We start from the raw sequence: 19,005 nt of genomic DNA on the forward strand, positions 1-19,005 counted from the left end.
AAGCTTCTTCCAGAAGACGTTACAGGTCTGTGAGAGCCAGAGATTTTCCTTGTTTGAGGTGACCAAATACTTATTTTCCACCCTAACTTACGAATAAATTCTTTACAAATCCTACCATGTGGATTCATGGATTTTTTTTTTTTTCACATTCTGTCTCTCACAGTTGACGTGTACCTCTGGTGCAAATTACTGACCTCTGTCATCATTTTAAGTGGGGGAACTTGCACAATCGGTGGCTGACTAAATACTTTTTTGCCCCACTGTATTTGACCACTTTTCTTGACAAAACAGACAAAGTTTATTTAAATTTCTTGTTATCTTATCACAAACCGGCCTTTTAAACATAGACCACAAGTTCTCAACAGGGTTGAGGTCAGGAAGGTCATTCCAGAAGCTTAAAGCGATATTGCACTTTTTCAATTTTTAAGTACTGATCAATCCAATGCGTGCTATCAGACAAATCCTATATGTACCAGTTGATCATGATCATGACTGAGAAGTTCATAAGTTGAGTCTTGTCAATTTAAAACACATTATAGAACCTTAAGCACTACTTATTAAAAGATTAACTTGTGAAGTAGCTGTTAAAGATGTATCCTGTGCAATCATCCCACCTTACAAAAGAACAAAGAATTAATTAAAAGCCCCAAATTACAGTGACATTCATCTCCATGATGAGTGTATGTAAACTTCTGACCACAACTGTGATCGTATTGCTCTGGTAACCTTTTTTCTGCTCCATTTTATTGCTAATAATTGTGCAACTTTGCTGGCAAAAGGGCTTGACCAGGTCGTTTTGCAGGTCTTACAATCAACCAAGCAACCACACAAAAACACACAGGATGGTTCCCCCAACACAGGCAAGAGAAACCAAACAAGCGTAACGCTTCACTTAATTTGATGTTAAAAAAGGGAAATGAAACCATAAATTGTCTACATGAAAAAAACTTAAAGGACAGAAGTAAAATATATGAACGAAAAACATCGAGAATTGTACTGAAAGTGAACTGAAAACAAGAACTACACTAGATTACAATGATATTGTGTAAATAGCACCTCCCGGTTAGTAATTACACAGTAATTAAGAATTACAGACACAACCAACTTAGTGTCAAAGAGTAACGTGGGAGTAGCGACAAAAACACTATGTAGCACAGTAAAACTGAGAGAAAACTGAATGACAGGCTAACAAAGCAGCAAAGGAAATCTCTTCCATAAAAGGACCGGCTACGGTTGTCACATTTTTTTCTAACAATATTAAGTCAACTCTCGTAAAGAGGATACCTTGAGAGCCCCAAACGCTCACACAATCTTGTGTGAGTGTTCTGGCTTGGCAGGGACTGTTCCGAAATTACACAGTGATTATCTCCAGCAGGAAACTTGCTTCAAACAGCAATGTCACCCACCAGCTTCTGTACCTTTAAGCTTCCTCTGAGGGCATATTAACAGAGCAGCAGGGGAGCAGGCAGAAAGCATTGGTCTGAAATGTATTTAAAAGTCTGCAATCTGGATGGGCAAACAAAGCAACAGCATTAAGCTGCAACCCACGCAACACACCTCGACCGGGGACTGAGCAGGAGCGCCACAGCAGCAGTGGTGGAGGAAGATCAGAGCTTGCGTGAGGTTTTTATTTCCTGTCGTGGCGCGTCAGTTAATTGAATTGGCCGCACTGTGCACACGAGGCCCTGATGTGAGGCTTTACGTCTCTTTAACCTCCTGGTTCTGAGTGGATTTTACCTATATGTGCTCTGTTTGTTGTCTAAATTCTGCTACAATTTATCGATAAGATGAAAGAATTACTTCATCTTATCACGTCGTAGCACATCCTACTAAACTTTCTCCATGGCTGTAAAAGCTCTGTGTACTTTAAAATAATGCACTTAAAGCACACATTGTGATACAATTTGCTGATGCAAAAACTAAATTCCCATGCTTTTCTTTGCCATACCAATAGTAACTGACGTCAGTGCCTTTCTATATAGCTCAAATATTCCTTTGTGTTTTCCACTCATTCGCCTTTGGCAAATGATCTGGAATTAATTTGTAAGGTAGGCTTATTGTTGCAGTCAGGCAGGGTTCGTGTCCACGGGGAGGAAGCCAGGGCAGCTCCCTGTGCTGGGCTTTAGACTCTTAGCTTGGTCAAGGTGACAGTGATCCATGTCTCTCTGGAGGGCCTCCATGTAGGATGTGTAGCACTATTATAACACTAAAAATATCAGTAGATTGAGAGATGGCAAGAGAGAAAGAATGGCGACAGGCGATGGAGTGGGGTAGACAGCTTTTGATGTAGCCTCAGCTTCGTGTTGTCAAGCCGTGAGGGATTTCACAGCTAGAAGTTAAGGGGTGATCATGTCTACAGGTTTCTGGTCCTAATGTGTCGTGAAAAATTCCAAAGTCTTCGTTTTATCTGACAAGACAGTTTGATTGAGAGATGTAGCACTGCAGCAGCCAGCGGATCGATTATACCCTCGTGTATTAGTTCACTGCAGAAATGTCATCTTAATGAAAGAAGAGACGAGAATGACAGTGAAAAATAACCTTCCTCCATTTGCGATTTGGTGCAGGCAGCAATGCAGTCATCCAAAACATTTTTTTAGTAGTTTTTTACTACAAAAGAACCAAATCTACAGCACTGTATAGAGTTTTCCCTCCATGAGCCACACTTTGATATGCCAGGAATAATATATAATCTATAAAATCTAACCAGCTCCAGACAGAAGTTAAACAGAAAAAGTTTGAAACTTATTTTTGGTTAAGTTACTTGTGCATTATTAATGCTCCATTACACTTTATAGACTTGGGGGGAAAAGGCTTAGGCTTTGAAATGATGCATACTTTTTTCTTTTTACATTTCAGCACACAGCCGTTACCACTGGGTCCTCTTTGAAAAGACCTCACAGATATGTAATTATTCTAAAAGTCTTCTACATAAGTGGTTTCCTGCTGGAGCAACTGTTGGCTACTCCTGGGGTAACCTCGTGTGCACTGGAGACAAACTGTCTTTGCAACATGCAAACTGGTTTTTGCATGTTGCACAACTTCTTAATTTCCTCAAATGCATGTTCACTGTACAGGAAGGAAGCAGTGAACTATACATTCATGTGCTGCATGAATAAATTTTCTTAATTTGGTGTTAAATGTGCCAGAATACAATGCCAATATACTGTAGCGGGCCATTAACCTGTCTCTGTTAAAGGTACACCTACAGCCATCAAACACTCCTTGGCTCTTGCTCTCAATGGGTGTACTTACCTCGCTCTCACAAATATAACATCTTTTAAGCAGGAGGTGTTGTCCTGTCCTCCAAACCATATCGCAGTGGCACCCTGTAGGGCCCGCATTGCCATATAAAAGATAATGGAATATAAAATTGTTTTTATATCCTCTGAATGTGCAGAGGCCGCATGCTGAAGGCTTTCCCCGCTATTGTTTTAAGGCTCATGAATCTTCTAAATCGCTGCCAGTGATCACGATGAATGAAACAGGAGAACATTTACACATCGTCTCACCTCATAACCCCTCCACAGTCGACTGGACGGCCCATGCTGTGGTGCTTAAGGTGGCTGAATGGTGCAGCTCACTGCCTTTTGGATCACTATTGGATTTCCCCCAGTGGTGCTACAAAACAGCACATTTCATCTATCGGACCCTTTGAGCTGGTGGTCTGCAGTCAGTGCTTGTGTAGGGCTTCAGCACATTTCATGCTGAGTCTAAGCTCAGTATGCTGGTATATGATGGTTGTATATGATAGTCACATACAGGTTAGTGGTTCATATAGACACATTTTGACAGTCTTTACGGTCAACTTAGCTAACCGGCGGCTAGCTCCAACTCCAAAAAGTGTCTCAGCAAAAAGAGCAAATAAGCTCTTTGCTTTGATATATTATTCTAAAACTTTATGATGTATTATTTTATTTTCCTTAATTGCTCCAGAGTTTAAGGCCTTCATCTTCCTTGTTTTGCATGATTAATGACCAGTAGCTGCACTGGTTTAGTAAAAAGTGTTTATATTAACATCAGAGCTAACATTATATGCAAAACCATGCTTTACACACACAATTGGCAGAGGAACCTGTCTCAGCATGTGTAAGTGTGGGATTTTAGGGCTCCCTCTGGGTTGTTGACCACAGTCCAGGCTGGACGACCTCCGGCCGACCCTGAGCCATTTGAAAATATGATTGTAATCCTTGTGAGGATTTGACCAGGGTGTCTATTACCACTGTAATCTGTCACACTGGCATCCAATATTCATTCCACGTCCAGGTTAAGCTCCTCTTTCTGTCTGCACCACCCATCACCATGGGAGACGGGGAGAGGGAGAGGAGGGATCCACTGAAGGTGTTGGCATGACTAGAGAGAGCGAGAGAAAGCGAGAGAGAGCGAGCGAAAGAGACTGAAATTGAGAGAGCAATGCTTCAATCAAGCCACTGGGTTGGGGTGAAGAAATCTATTGTGGAACACAAGGTCTCATTAATGCAGCAGGGATAGCTTTAACCCCCAACCCCCACATCCTACACACATGCACATACACTTATACACACACCTGGCTGAGGAGAGAGAGGTACAAACATGGAAGAGAAATAGATTTATATATATATAAGGAAGGGATTATAGATTTCTGCAGCGGAGGTGGGAGGAATTCTACACTGTCAACAAAAAAAAAAAGATTTCCACAAATGGTACAAAGTTAGAGACATTTAACACAGAAATCACAGGAGCTTCTTGATTCATGTAAAACTGATGCCCCACTCTACTTGTTTTATTGTAGATTTATTGCCACATACAGAATGATGGTGCATCTTTTCCATTTCCGCATGATTTTTTGCAGAATATGCAGAAGAACAATGTTTAGATTCCTTGAAAAATGGCAGTACAACCACACCAATACTGTTTTTGACTATCCCGTTGCTATATAATATCCTGTTTTCTAATACAAACCACAGATGGATGGTTAATGTCCAGAAATGTTTCAAATCATTTTTGGTTCCTTTGATCAAATCTGCAGAGGCTGGAGGGCGGGTCAGTGAAATAAACAGGCGTTCTGAAGATGTGGTATTGATGTGTGCTTAGTGATAAACTGCAGCCACTCATCATCTGTCTTTGTCTCTGTTGTTTGTTACAAGAACCCGCAAGGAAGGATTGCTCGTGTGTTTTGGTTAGATAGATGTCTGCCATATCTGCCATCATCTATAACACTAAATTACACATGGATATTACACTGATATGATGCGTGAAGTCTGTGACACAGTATCCACACCAGAGCATGGTTTCAGAGTGGAGTGATTTCATCAGCAAGGTCACTGGAGGTGTACCGCCTAAACTGTAAGATATTCACTGATTAATAACACTGATATGCAGTGATCACCTGATGAAAAGTCCCCCCATCGATTTAATATGCTTTATTTTTCTGTACTACTTCTAATGAAGTAGTACAGGTCCTGCTCCAGTAAGTTCCTCTTAAAAGAGTAAGAAAAAAAAGATCAGGCCACATATTAAAATTGATTTATTTCTCTTATATTTAAACACTGATCCCACTCTGAAATGAGATTTCTTAGAACATGAAACAAAGAACAGGAAGCAAAAGAAAAAGGGAGCGAGTTAGAAAGACGAATCGATGAAGTGTGAATTCAATTTGCTATCTGGGTTCCACGTCCAAGACATCTGTCACACAAGCGGATTGGTTTGATTGGTGTGAGCCCATCTATCAAGATGGCTTGTCTGCAGTTAGTAAATTTATATTCCCTCAGGTCCCATCCTCCATCAGTGGTTACTGTGTGGCCAGGCCAAGGCTGTCAGCCAGCATGGTCATATCTTATTTTAAACCTCAGTAACTTATCTGCTCTTCTCTTCTTTTGTGTATGAATTCGCCCGTCTGCTCATCATGCATCCGCTGAAGCCTCCGTATCCAACTGTTTGGGTCAAAGATCCCTTTGAAATAAGGTTAATGCGACCCTTTGTTGTACAGGTGATGAGAAAATGCTAACAGGAGATCATAACAGCATGCTGTTTTTTCCACTATAGTACAGCATAGATACACATGGAGAATTTGCATAAAACTAAGAATATATTTATTTTTTCTAGGATAATTGGTTTTGTTAAGTTTAATAGGACGTTTTAACTGCAGCTGCTTAAATTCCTGATGATTGTTCACTAAATCGTAGCAGTTACCGAGTCACAATAAAAGATCCAGGATCTGTAATTTGAAGCCAAAATGGTGTCTTGTGTTACTTCTGTGAGTACAACAGGCAAATTGCTTAAACATATCTAAAAGCCTTTAGCCTGTAAACAAATAGGCAAACACTTCCCTGTGACCTAAACGCTACAAATAACGCTGGTCTGTTGAGTGCAGCTGAATGAGATGAGTCTAATTCATTACCCACTGTGTTGCAGCACTGCTGATTTTTATTCCTCTAGCCGGTTGGTTAAATTAGCCTGAACAGTTTGACTATAATGGGGACAACACCAAAGGAATTTAGAGCAGCTTCCTGATATTATCCACCCACAACCACATACTTGGTGGTATATGAACACCCACCTGCAAACACAAACACACTCACATGCACACCACTGCTCTCTCACACTATATCACTGCATCACAGTGCTAATAATCCAGTGTGTTTTGGGTGGGTTGACTGCATCTCTATTAGTGCCAATTTGGCATGACCTTTCCGCTCTTGCTATCTCAGCGCTGGCTTTGTAATCTCCGCTGGCTGCCCCCCATCTTGGCCACTTATCATCACACTGGGATTAATAGAAACATCTTTTGTAATTACAAAAATGCTGCTGTTGTCGTGCCGGGTCCTGTCAGATGGTTAAACGCGTGCCAAACCATTAATTCACTAGTAAAGGCCTTAGCACTACCCCACAGTAAAACACAGAAATCTAGTATTGATCTTCATAAAGGCGTATACTCAGCATTTTATCTCCTTGCTCTTCTCTGGCAGACCAGTGTGGTTATTGATCTTCATAAAGGCAGTATTTTGTCGTTAGGCGAGAAGCGGAGGAGACAGTAATGAAAGGTTTTTAACCTGCGTGTTCAGGGGATCGCAGGACCACTGGTCAGGGCTGCAAGGTGCTACATGCAGCAGATTTTCAGCTGCACGGCCACAGGGATCGATAGGGATACATCTTTGTCTGATTACTGTGATGTACCGGCACTTTGTGTGAGTAGCCTGGGTGTGTGTGTGTTTGGATGTTACAGTAATAGCTGATCATTGGATCAGCATTATTTAGACTTAAAGGAATAAACAGGGTTGACCTCAGAGATGATATAGTTGCTCCCACAGAGACATCCTAAGACTGTTTACTTCAGCCACTGGCCTAAGCAAGTAAGTCACAGATGTGACCCCAAAACAAGTGCCTTTCAACTTTGTATAGCATGGCATACTATAAGCTGATGGGCATTCATGAGAAATTTGCTTCTTCAGACGTATTAAAGCCAAATCCTGCTCAAGCCATTTTGGTACACTAGGGAAGATCAACTGGCAGCTTTGGGGCTGAAAAACACCCCCAAAAACCTCAAACTCCAATGTAAAAGTGCCAAAGCCAGAGTTCATTACTGAGCAGATGCCAGAAATGAACAAATTCACAGCCAACCAGCATTTTTGGTCTCTATAGCTGTTTGATCTCCACTAACACTCAAATATAACCATTGTTACTGGGTGGTCGCAATGAGCCACACAATTCATCTAAGTTGACTTGAGTCACTGATTAGTCATGATGGCTTGCTTCATACTTAATTTTGCTAACAGACCATCCAAGAAGTCTATGCTCAGGTCTTTTCTAGTGTCCAGACCACCATAGTGTCTGGAGATCCACCGTGCTGAACACTTCACCCTCATATCTACATAGATTCAATTCAAATTAATTCATTATTATTTATGTGAGCACTTAGAAAAAAGGAGAAAGGATTGGCTATAAGGTAATGTCAATGTGAAAGGTTTAAAAAGTGACGTAGCGTGGATGAGATTCAGTACAAAATCCTGCTGATAATATGTCTTTACTTGACTGATGTGTTGAATTCGGTTCAGAATGACATTCACGTCTGATGGAGTCTATTTACTACAATGAGCTAATTAAAAAACTAAATTCTGCAGGAAAGCAAGTAGATAATGACTCAGTGTAAGAATGCATAGTATGATGTCAACAGCAGCATTCATTATAACTAAAAACATAATTTAATAGGAAATAGCATAAATAGTTTAGTTGCTATGTTAGAAACAGCGGGAAAATCTACAACAATAAATCCAAATTTTCTTCCTTCTTGAATCTTATATGAGCTCAGTTTTAGGTCTCTCTCAATAAATACACATTCCCAACAAGCCATAGAAACACAGCTATTCTGCATGCCAAGTATGTTTTTAGAGACTTCCCCCACCCCCTAATCATGCATAACTGTCACATGTGACTTATTACACATCTGTCTGTGGCTGCACGGTGCACCAGATGCTGCAGTTAATGCCACACCTAACCTTCCGCCATTAAGTCGGTATAATAAAACCCAAGTGGAATTTTCCACTGCCAGCCTGCCTTCCTCTGTCACCGCTGTCCAGTACTGGGAGAAGCCTGTAGGGGATAGCCCAGACAGGATATTAATGGGTCCCTCCAAAAGTCAGAAGGCCTGACAGAGCCCTGTTTCATTGTCACCTTGCCTTGGAGGACGAGGAAAAACTTGCAAAGCTTATTAGGTGAATAGAGCTGTTTCTCACTCTAACTTACTCGATCTCTGCCTCGCCGCTTCATTAGACTGTCTTACATCAGAGACCCGCTCCTGTCCCTGTTTCCTCACCACATCGCCACACTCACTTCCACACGCACTCACACACACAGGGTGACATCTCCCACCTAATCAAGTAGTGGATTATCTTGTCCTGATAAATTGGAGCTTGTAACACTTGAAAGGTCCTCTTGGAAGAGTGCCTCCTCCCCCTGACAGCTAGATCGAGCCCCCAGGGAGCAAGGAGAGAGAACATTGCCTGGTAATGATTTGTGGTAAATCGGACAAATGTTTTTGGAGAGACCTCTTTCAAGCAAGGAGCTTGATGAATTTAAAGAATGTGAAGAAACTCTGGAAACCTCAAGAGAAATTTCTGATGTGAAAATTATATGTTATGTGTGCATAATTTTTTTTTTTTGAATGAAGTTGATAAAAGTGATTCAACTGCCCACAAGATTTTAATGAATCTTTTAAAGAAAATGAAAAATAAAGTCAGACAAATATGAAGGCCAAAGGAAACTGAAAAGAAAGTCACTTTTTAGGAGATATTTCTTTTATCATATAATTTTGTTATCTTTACATAAACTCTTATATGTTAAAACAACCCGTTCTCACTCCCAAAGCGTAACATTTTACGCTAGGTGACAAATCGTCACCATATTACGTTTTCGGCTGCCCACCACGTTCCTAAATGACGACCTCGGAAAAAGAGGAAATATGAGAACCGTCTGGACTGAACCTACACATGTTCGCTCTTTTTCTTCAAATCGCTTAGAAACACGCTATTTAACATCATTAAAGTCCTGGTTACGGTCTGGAATAAGGTTATGGTTAGGGCTAGGGATAAGGTTAGGTTTAGGCCTGGAATACAGGGCTGGAACGTCTATTACCGCGGGAGCGTCATTGCACTGGATTCCAGCCATAACCCACCGCGTACCATAAGAACGCCGAAGGTCTCCTTTCGCGTTCCTCAGGAACGCCGCGGGACGTGACAAAACGTCGACATGTTACGCCTCGGGAGTGAGAACGCTCTGGTTAAAAACAGAACAAGATCATTTTCCCCACATATCACTACAGACTGAAGAATAATTTTTCATGGCCCAGCTTATCATTAGCTTATCCAGGCATGGCTGCCATATATAAGCAGGGGTTAAAGTGGCATTTGCCAGGGAGAATCCTAAGATCTGCTATAGCCATGTGGTGGTGCAGCACAGGGAAAAGAATCACATAGGGAATAAAAATGCAAATTTGCATAGTGAACTCCAAGTAGATTTGTTTTCTCTGCATACAGGATGTGATCAGCTGACCTTGGATGCTGCTGCTCTAAAGTCTCCTGCTTCTTGTAGATTTAATTGAATTAACTGACATATATAAGCAGCCCAATCAGATCAAACTTAAATGTCTGCTGCTTTCAATATAACATAACATTGACCATGAACACCACAGCCTGCTCTGCACCACTCCAACCCAGCATTGTAAACCTTACACAGTACTGCAAACGAATTAATTTAGCCTCCATCAAGGAGTACTCAAGGACCCTTCAATTTATCTTTCAAGTTTTTTCAGAATGTAAAAAAATATAACTTCTGCAAAACATCATAGACGCTGTCTGACTTATCAAATGTCACTGTGCTGTTTTTATCTTTGAAAATAATCTCTTCTTCCTCTCCTGTCCTCTCTTACTGACGTCTTTCTCCATCTCTTAGACTGAACTGATCACACATTGTTATTTTGTTTTCTCCCTGGGAAATACAGTGTTTGCAGACACACTGTGGTCCAGACTGCACAGAAACATTTGGTGTTTAGAAGTATTTGTTGAGTTGTTTGAAAAATTTATAGTTACCTGCCAATTTAAATGTTTCTCAGATATGCTTGCTGATCTAGTGTTAGCCAAAGCCCTCAGCTAAAGGACAAAGTTCCACAAGTACAACTTTATTGACATGAAATCATGAAATCACAGTGACAAAAAAAACAAAAACAAAAGAAAAGCATGGGTTGTCATACTTAGTACTATGCAAGTATCTCCATGACATCAACTGGAAACAATGCCAGACAGCAGCACTCAAAAAATGAACTCTCTTTACAGTACTATGTATTAAGCTAGGTTAGCTAGCTTAATGAAATTTTGTTACCAATTAATCAAAGGTGCTGTTCTGGATAATTCTGGTCCACATTAACCAACCCAGTATCACAACATACTGTGTACAGATGTGTATAGACACGCCAGTCCACCGTGTTCATGTCACTTGTCCATTTGGCTATTCAAAATTTGAAATGTACACCCATGCAGAAGTTGCATTACCGGCAGAAGGAGATAATATATTTAAAGCCAAGAAGCTGAAGTGCAGAAAATGTATGAAATACATTGCAGGGTCCTTAATTGCTGGAAACGATTAAGCTAGGCAGGCTAGGCATATATATATATATATACATATATATACTAGGGGTGCAACGATACACAAAATTCACGGTTCGGTTCGATACTTTGGTGTCACGGTTCGATATTTTTTCGATACAAAAAAAAATGTTCATACCTTTTTAATTTGTCATTTATTAAAATTATAAATATATATTTTAACTCAAAAGTACAGTTTTTAAATTTAAACCTAACCCTTGTGCGTGTTTTTTATTTTGACAGCGAATGCGCACCTGCGGACCACTTATGTGCAGCCCTGGTTATTTAGCTCGTCATATCGCAGCCACAGAAATTCTTTTGTCCATGAAACCATAAAGCTGCACTTTCTTTTTGCCTTATAGTCTGATTTGTCATAACTTTTCCGTTTTGTGGTAAGCTTTTCTTTGGCTGTCACTTCTTCACCCTGACCCGTCTTATTTGGCTCAGCAGAACAAAAATATATATCTGTCTGTGAAGGTTCTCAGTCATCCAGGTCATCGTAGTCAAATATATATCCTGCTGCTTTTACACACGCACTCACATAACGCTCAGCGATTCTCTGCATCCTCTTACATGTTTAAGCTTGCTGCGGGAGATTTCACTTGTCATGTTTGCATAGTAAGCTAACGATTGATAAGACGATGTCAGAGGAATTATCATCACTCACCAATCAGTGCTGTCGCTCTCTATACACAGTTCGCGCTATTGCAAAGTGAAAGCAAAAAACAAGTGCAAATTCAAACGCGATTTCAATATGCCACATATTGACAGTGGCTCACCGATGCCAATGACATAATTACCCAGCTACATTTCCGAAAGAATGCAAAAGCATTGACATATATTTTTCCTTCCTACAATAGCCCGAAGGGCAGGGCAGAGATAGATTTTGGTAGCCCGACTGGAAAAATCGCTATCCCCAGGACGTCGGGCTAGCGATATTGCGAGCCCTGTATCTGATTGAGGAATCACTCATCTTTGGAAAAGAGAGTTTATTACAGAGAAATGTCTCTTTCCAAAATAAAAGCTATACTATACGCTTCTTCTGGGCTATATTCTCAGCAGCATATTAAACATATCAGGTCCCCATAAGGAGAATCATGTGCTAACGGCTGTCTAAATGACTCGGGTAAAGTTTGTAGCATGCTTGTCGTTTTTGTCTGCTTCCACTTGTCTTTGCACTAGGATGATGTCGGCGTAAATGTGCAGTCATATTCGTTGTGTTCCCACTAGTGCTTTCAGGTTAATCTCGTTGAAATGACCTTAACGCCACAACACGGCAAATCTCCATTAACGAGCTACCCCTGATCGCCCCGTGCATGGGGCTAGACGGCCAACACGTTAACGATCTAACTGCGCTAACACACTAGTTCCCACCCATGTAATTGAGCATTGCGTGGCACATCCAACATACTGTTTTACTTTTGTCCATGACGCGCTTACCTTCAGGGTCATACGTCACATGAAAACCAAAATAGTTCCAAACGCCACATCTGAATGAGGGTGGGGGAGATTCAATTTGCCATGTTGCAAGGAGAGCTTAACTTCTTTCTCGCTAGCTTGCCCTGCGCTCTTCCTTCTGACTATGCTGTCTGTGTTGAGCGCTCAGTGGATCTGCGCTCGACAGTGCAGCCTAGGCGGAGTAGTCGAACGCAGATTCACTGAGCGCTCAACACAGACAGCATCGTCAGAAGGAAAGTTGATAAAATAAATTACAAATTTTGTATTGTTCGATACATATGCATACCGAACCGAAAGCACTGTATCGAACGGTTCAATATCGATACGAATATCGTTGCACCCCTAATATATACATATATATACATGTAATGTCTGTTTAAATGCTTTCCTTTGATTATTTTCGTGTTGGCTTGAATTAAAATATTTCCCTCTGCTGTTACTGCACCTTACTGCAACTTCTGCAAGCGGGACATTTCACGTTTTGTAGAGGCATAGCGTGATGGACACGGTGGACCAGCGTGCCTGTTATACACTTTGCATGATATCGGGTTGCTTTAACCCCTGATAAGCATGCTTCAGGGACTTAAATCCTTATTTGAGGAAAATAGTCTAGAATCCTTGCTATAGTTTTTGTTTTTGCCCATAATGTCATTAAAGGGATGTGTTTTTTTAATGTTTAAATATTTGTGTGGGAACAATGGCCATAGTAAGGGTTCAGTGAGAAAAATAGTAGTTACTTGATGCACCTAATTATTTACACAAGCTTCACAATTTGGTTTGCCAAGTGATCAAATTTTAGTGGCCACCTCTTTGTTCCACCTGGCAATAGGTTGTTGGCAGACTCTTAAATGATAAATGTGCAACACAAATCAGTGTGTCTTTGACTGCTTCTAATTGTATGCCCACTACTGAGACAACCTCACTCTTTTCCTGCTTGCCTTTCATGAATAGCTCATGTCTTCAAAAATCGCCAAATATCTTGGTGTTGCATGACATTTACAATTCAACTATTATATAAAGTTTTCTGAATAATCAACTCTGACAATGGCCTGATTTGTTCTTGTTAGTTGTTGTTGTGAGCAACATTTTTATTGCTTTCTCTTCTGCTCTTTGTTTCCTCTGTTCCCCTTATGTAGGAAAACCCTTACATGTGTAACAATGAATGTGACGCCACCACTGAAGAGCTCGCCCACCCCCCAGGGCTGATGTTCGACACTGAGGGCCGCAACCCCACAACCTTCTGGCAGTCCACCTCCTGGAAGAAGTACCCAAAACCCCTACTGGTCAACATCACTCTATCTTGGAACAAAACCATTGAGCTGACTGAAGACATTGTCCTCACCTTTGAGTCAGGCCGACCCGAACAGATGGTCCTAGAAAAATCACTAGATTATGGACGAACCTGGCAGCCCTACCAGTTCTACGCCACTGATTGCTTGGACGCCTTCACCATGGAGCCCAAGACGGTACAAGACCTAACTCAGCATACCCTGCTGGACATTATCTGCACCGAGGACTACTCACGAGGGTACGTGTGGAAGAACGACAAAACTGTACGCTTTGAGATCAAGGACCGATTTGCACTGTTTGCTGGACCCCGGCTCCACAACATGGCCTCACTTTACGGCCAGCTAGACACGACCAAGAAGCTGAGGGACTTTTTTACCATTACTGATCTGAGAATCCGCCTGCTCCGGCCTGCCACAGGAGCAACGATGGTGGACGAGAACAACCTGTCCAGATACTTCTATGCCATTTCTGACATCAAAGTTCAGGGCAGGTAAGACATAAAATAATCTGTACAAATACTGTTTGATGGACTCAAGGCTGGATTACCAAAAACGAAAAGGGGGTTCCAACCCATGAGCCTCAGACTGCAAGGGACTTTAAAAAAGCTAGGTCCAGTGTTTGTCTTAACTTTGATAAGTGAGTCAGTTCAAATTTTCATATAAATTGGCAGTGAATCAGTTATCGGCCAGCAGGGGCGTAACAAAAAAGGTGCCCATATAGGTTAATCTAACAATGAGTTGACTCATTCATTGTAAGGATCCTTTTAGAATCGACTGTTTCATTTTTTTCCTATATTTTCTATATTCATTATTACAACTACAGTGCAGCTGCCAAGAAGTGAAGAAAATGTGTTGACTGTTGTCCATTCTTTCCAATTAGGCAGTGGATCTATAATGTTGTGCAGAGTTCACCAGTTGTCAGCATGTCTTAATTAACCAAGCAGCTTACAGTTTGCTGAAGCACTCTACTTTAGACAAGAATTCACTCAGCTGTCTTTTAGCCCACGGAGCACATCAGATGTAACATTTCAGCCATCAGGTCACTGTACGCTGTAATTAGTGTTTGATTTACAAAGTCTCTGGAGGGTCATATAACATCAAAACAAGACTCCGCTGTAGTGTTAGCGCAAAGGTTAACGAAAGCTTCCCCCGCTTCGTGACGCTATACTACAAGAGTCAGTGAGGCGTCGACTTAAGTGGATCTGTTTTACACCGTGTAGTTTTTCAATTTAACAGACGTGAATGCGGTAGTGTGGGTGGAGGAATGAAGATTTAATTACTCATGTTTTGCTCTTCACATGTGAGAGACTCAGCTGTACAGAAGCACAGTGTGCAGAACGTCACAACAATTCGAGGAAATATGTGGAAGTGTTGAAGTCGGGCTGGCACACAGCAGTGCGTGTGTTGCAGCTTTTCTCAGCCTCAAGACAGACTTGGAAAGAGGACTAGAAATATAAACATCAGCAGTGTCCTGTTCAGTCTCATCAAATAATTGTTTGAGCCAGTGTAGTTGTTGGGGAAAAGTAAATCAAAAGTTCTGAATATGAGCATCAACACTTGATAGGAATTTAGAAATGGCGTCATTCTCATCATACTCGTGGCATTGCATGTTTGTGTGGCTCTGATAGTATTCACGTTATATTGCCAAATGCCTTATGATTCTCTAATTTGTTGATTTGCTTAATATGCTATTGAAATTGCCTACAAATATACTATGGATCGCTCTAATGCACAGTAAATGGGCAGGTACCCTTCAGCACAAAGGCTATGATAATGAATGCTTCTCTCAGAAATTGAATTTTTGACTTTTCTCGTGATTGAGAAGGTCATTCAGCAAAAATAACTGGAGGGAATTTACTAACACAAAAGAGTTGGACGTGGCATCCATTTAACACACGGTGAAATGAAGAGGGCTGTCATAAGAGCAGATTATTTATTCTATCTGACTAATCATGACCGAACTCATACATCGCTATGGGGCTGTATATTTGAGCAATGGCATTGCGGCACCGTTGGGCCGTGGTCGTTTACCAGCCTGCTGCTTTTAGAGTGACGCTCAACTAAGAAATATTCCCCACTGTTTACCAAAGGTAACACACAGTTCAGCCATAATGAGATACACTCTACACAGAGAGGCTTCACTCTGCTCGCCCCCCCCCCCCCCCCCCCCCCCCATGGCGAATCACTGCTCAGCTCCTTTCTCCATGCGCCGTATACTAGACATAAGCTCCTTAACCCCCAGAATACAGTTCTGTGAGACGCGCCAGGAAAGTTTTCGCTGGGGCAGTGAGGTTGAATCTGGCATATTTTACTGTGCTGGACTCATCTACCATCCGCCTGGATCAGAAGCAGGAGTGGGTGTGGAGGAAAATACAGTAGGAGAGTTTGCAGATTTTCTGCCCTTGCCACAACAGTGCGAGAAACAAAGGAAGGAACCTAAGCTCTTTGCCAAAGTAGGTCAACCTAAAAATGAGAGAAGAAGCGCAGTTTTGCAGAAGCAGTCCTCTTTGCATCTTTAACATATAGCTAAAGTTGTTACAGGGAAGCCAGGAGTGTCATGCATGACCATTCTATTATAGCTGATTACAAGAAAGAAACAGACCAAAGGCACAAGGGACCGAAAAATCAATGCTGAGAATTTCAAATCAAACCAAGCATGAAGCTGCGAGATGGATGTGAACAATGCATTTTGGCTGGTGACTTAAATGAATTTGACACCCTCACTGTTTCATTGTATCAGCTAAGCTAAATGGATGTATGCAGAGAGACACTGTGGTGGGTTAGGGGGAATTTTCTAATTATCTACTGTATGACTTTGGAGTAATTGCTCAAACACCCTGCCCCCCTCCTTTTTTTACAAGCTTTACAGTAACTACAGCCGTAGCCAGAGAGACAGTTTCACCAACTGTCTCCCTCTCTTCACTCGATCTCCCCTTCCTTTTCCTTCCTCCTGCTTCTGATCAATATAGTGTAATTAAAGCTGGAGAAGATTCAGGCTACTAAAAGATCTCTTTCTGGCTATCGGTTTTTCTGTTTCAGGCCTGTATACATCAAACAGTTTTATATATATTTGTGTGTGTTTGTGTGTGTGTGCCAATCACATACCCACAAAAGCACTTCCCACTATCAAATCAAGAAAAATACAGCTAATAGGAAGAACTGTAGGTGGGATTTCTGGCACTTCTCTTTTTAATCACCGTCACGGTTTTTAATTGCCAAAATCTACCAGGACAATCCTTTTAGGCCAGAGATTTAAATAACCTCCCAATCTGGCAACAGATTGTTACAAACCTTTTTCCCACTGTCAGTGCATAAAATATCATTTAAGAACCATCATGAACTACTTTTCCAGCCTGTTTCCAACCTGCTTGTGTTAAGCAAATGATTTGATAAGTGAAGAGAAAGTTTGTTTTAACAATTTATCCCTCTGCCTGGAAGTTGTGATTCAATTTCCAGAGCATATATGTGCAGAAATGGAAATGGATCATTGGATTTTTTACATTTTTAATATATTTGTTTTTACTTTTTAAACCATTTAACATATGACCCTAAACTATGAATTACCTAAAAATCATTTTCATTGTACACTTATTGATGAATATGTTCAGTTAAAATAAGGACAAAAGGATTTTTTAACAGTAGAACCTTGAATTTTTAAACATATTAGTTTAGTTTTCTTTACAAATCATTCATTATTCAGAATTAATTAAGGAAAAAAAAAACGCGGGGTCAATATTATTAGCTTACTGAAAATCTGATATTTTTCAGTGACCCATAGCACAAACCACTCCTGTGCAATGACCTGCTTTAACTTGTTCAAAGCTTGTAAAATCGCACCAAAAGTGAGGTTTATCTTCTAATTTACACACTATAAATAAATTGGCTTAGGCTTTGAGTTGTCACTTAAGAAGGGATCAAGCTAAAAACTAAAGAAATCAGTTTTGATGCTCATAAAGCAGGACATGGATATATAAATTTATTACAGCTTTTCAGATGTCACAGTGTCATCAACAGGACTGAAGTATTATCAAGAATTATAAAGAGAGCACCACCGTCCAGAACAAATCTGACAGTGGTAGAAAGCAAAAGACTTTAAAAATAAATTAGTGAGAGGTGTGTCTAATGACCACTGAACAACTGCCAAGACACGAATGAATGGCTTATCCAAGTCTAGAACTGTAGTCTCAAAGATGACAGGCCCAGAAGTCTGCACAGGAATGGACTGCCGGGTTGTGGAACAAGAAAAACTCCTCTTCTGCAGAAGACATGACTTCAGGCCACAGTGAGGTATGGTGAGGGAAGTGCATCCTTAGAATAGATGAGACTAAACTAAAACTCTATAGCCACAGAGATGCTGTTTGGAGAGACACAGGAGAGGCATACAACCCAGAAAACACCGCCTCGTAAAACATGGTGGTGGGAGTATTATGCTTCATGACGTCTGGAACTGGGAATCTCGTCAAGATGGAAGGAATCACCAAAGGAAGAAGGATATGGGAAGATATTAAAAGTAAACCTCAAGCAGTCAGCAACAACACTGGATCCAGGTCATCCTGAGTCTCCCAACACTACAGCGAACCAAAACACACATCATTCCTGGTGAAGAACTACCTCCAAAAGACCAAACATGACTGACCTGCACGGAGCCCTCACTTAAATCACAATGAAATTCTGTGAAGTGAACTGAGGACCAGGATTTCACGCCAGAAGATCATCAACTCTGAAAGACCTTGAGAGATTCACCTGGGAAGAATTGGGTGGGATTGCTCAGGGGACGGACCAATAGTTTGGACAACCAACATTTGGTTTCGGTGTCCAAAATTAAACATCCATCCATCCATTCTCTTCCACTTATCCTTGTCAGAGTTGCGAGGGGGCTATAGCCTATCCCAGCTGTCTTAGGGCGATTAGGCAGAGTACACCCTGGACAGGTCGCCAGTCTGCCGCAGGGCTAATACATAGAGACAGGCAACCATTCACACTCACATTCACACCTATGGGCAATTTAGAGTAACCAATTACCCTATCCCCACTAACTGCATGTCTTTGGACTGTGGGAGGAAGCCGGAGTAGATCCTTCTCTCTCTTCTCTCTCCAAAATTAAGCAGCATTTGGGAAATAGTTAGATTTTACTGCAGTGAGTCATT

At 41.2% G+C, this 19,005-nt stretch overlaps 1 protein-coding gene across 12 annotated transcripts in view; it reads left to right on the forward strand.

Moving 5' to 3' along the window:
- ntng1a (netrin g1a) overlaps nt 1-19,005 on the forward strand; it is a 131,666-nt gene that overhangs the window by 53,828 nt on the left and 58,833 nt on the right. For all 12 annotated transcript variants that reach the window (XM_086306989.1, XM_086306990.1, XM_086306995.1 and 9 more), the window contains exon 3: nt 13,706-14,349. In XM_086306989.1, the coding sequence (XP_086163115.1) occupies nt 13,706-14,349 (644 nt within the window). The remainder of the gene's footprint in view (nt 1-13,705; nt 14,350-19,005) is intronic.

This window comes from Aulonocara sp. 'chitande type north' Nkhata Bay, linkage group LG9 (genome assembly GCF_057382095.1).
Source record: "Aulonocara sp. 'chitande type north' Nkhata Bay isolate Kocher_YH1m ecotype deep benthic linkage group LG9, A_spYH_male_GT1.1, whole genome shotgun sequence".
Taxonomy (NCBI): Eukaryota; Metazoa; Chordata; class Actinopteri; order Cichliformes; family Cichlidae; genus Aulonocara; species Aulonocara sp. 'chitande type north' Nkhata Bay.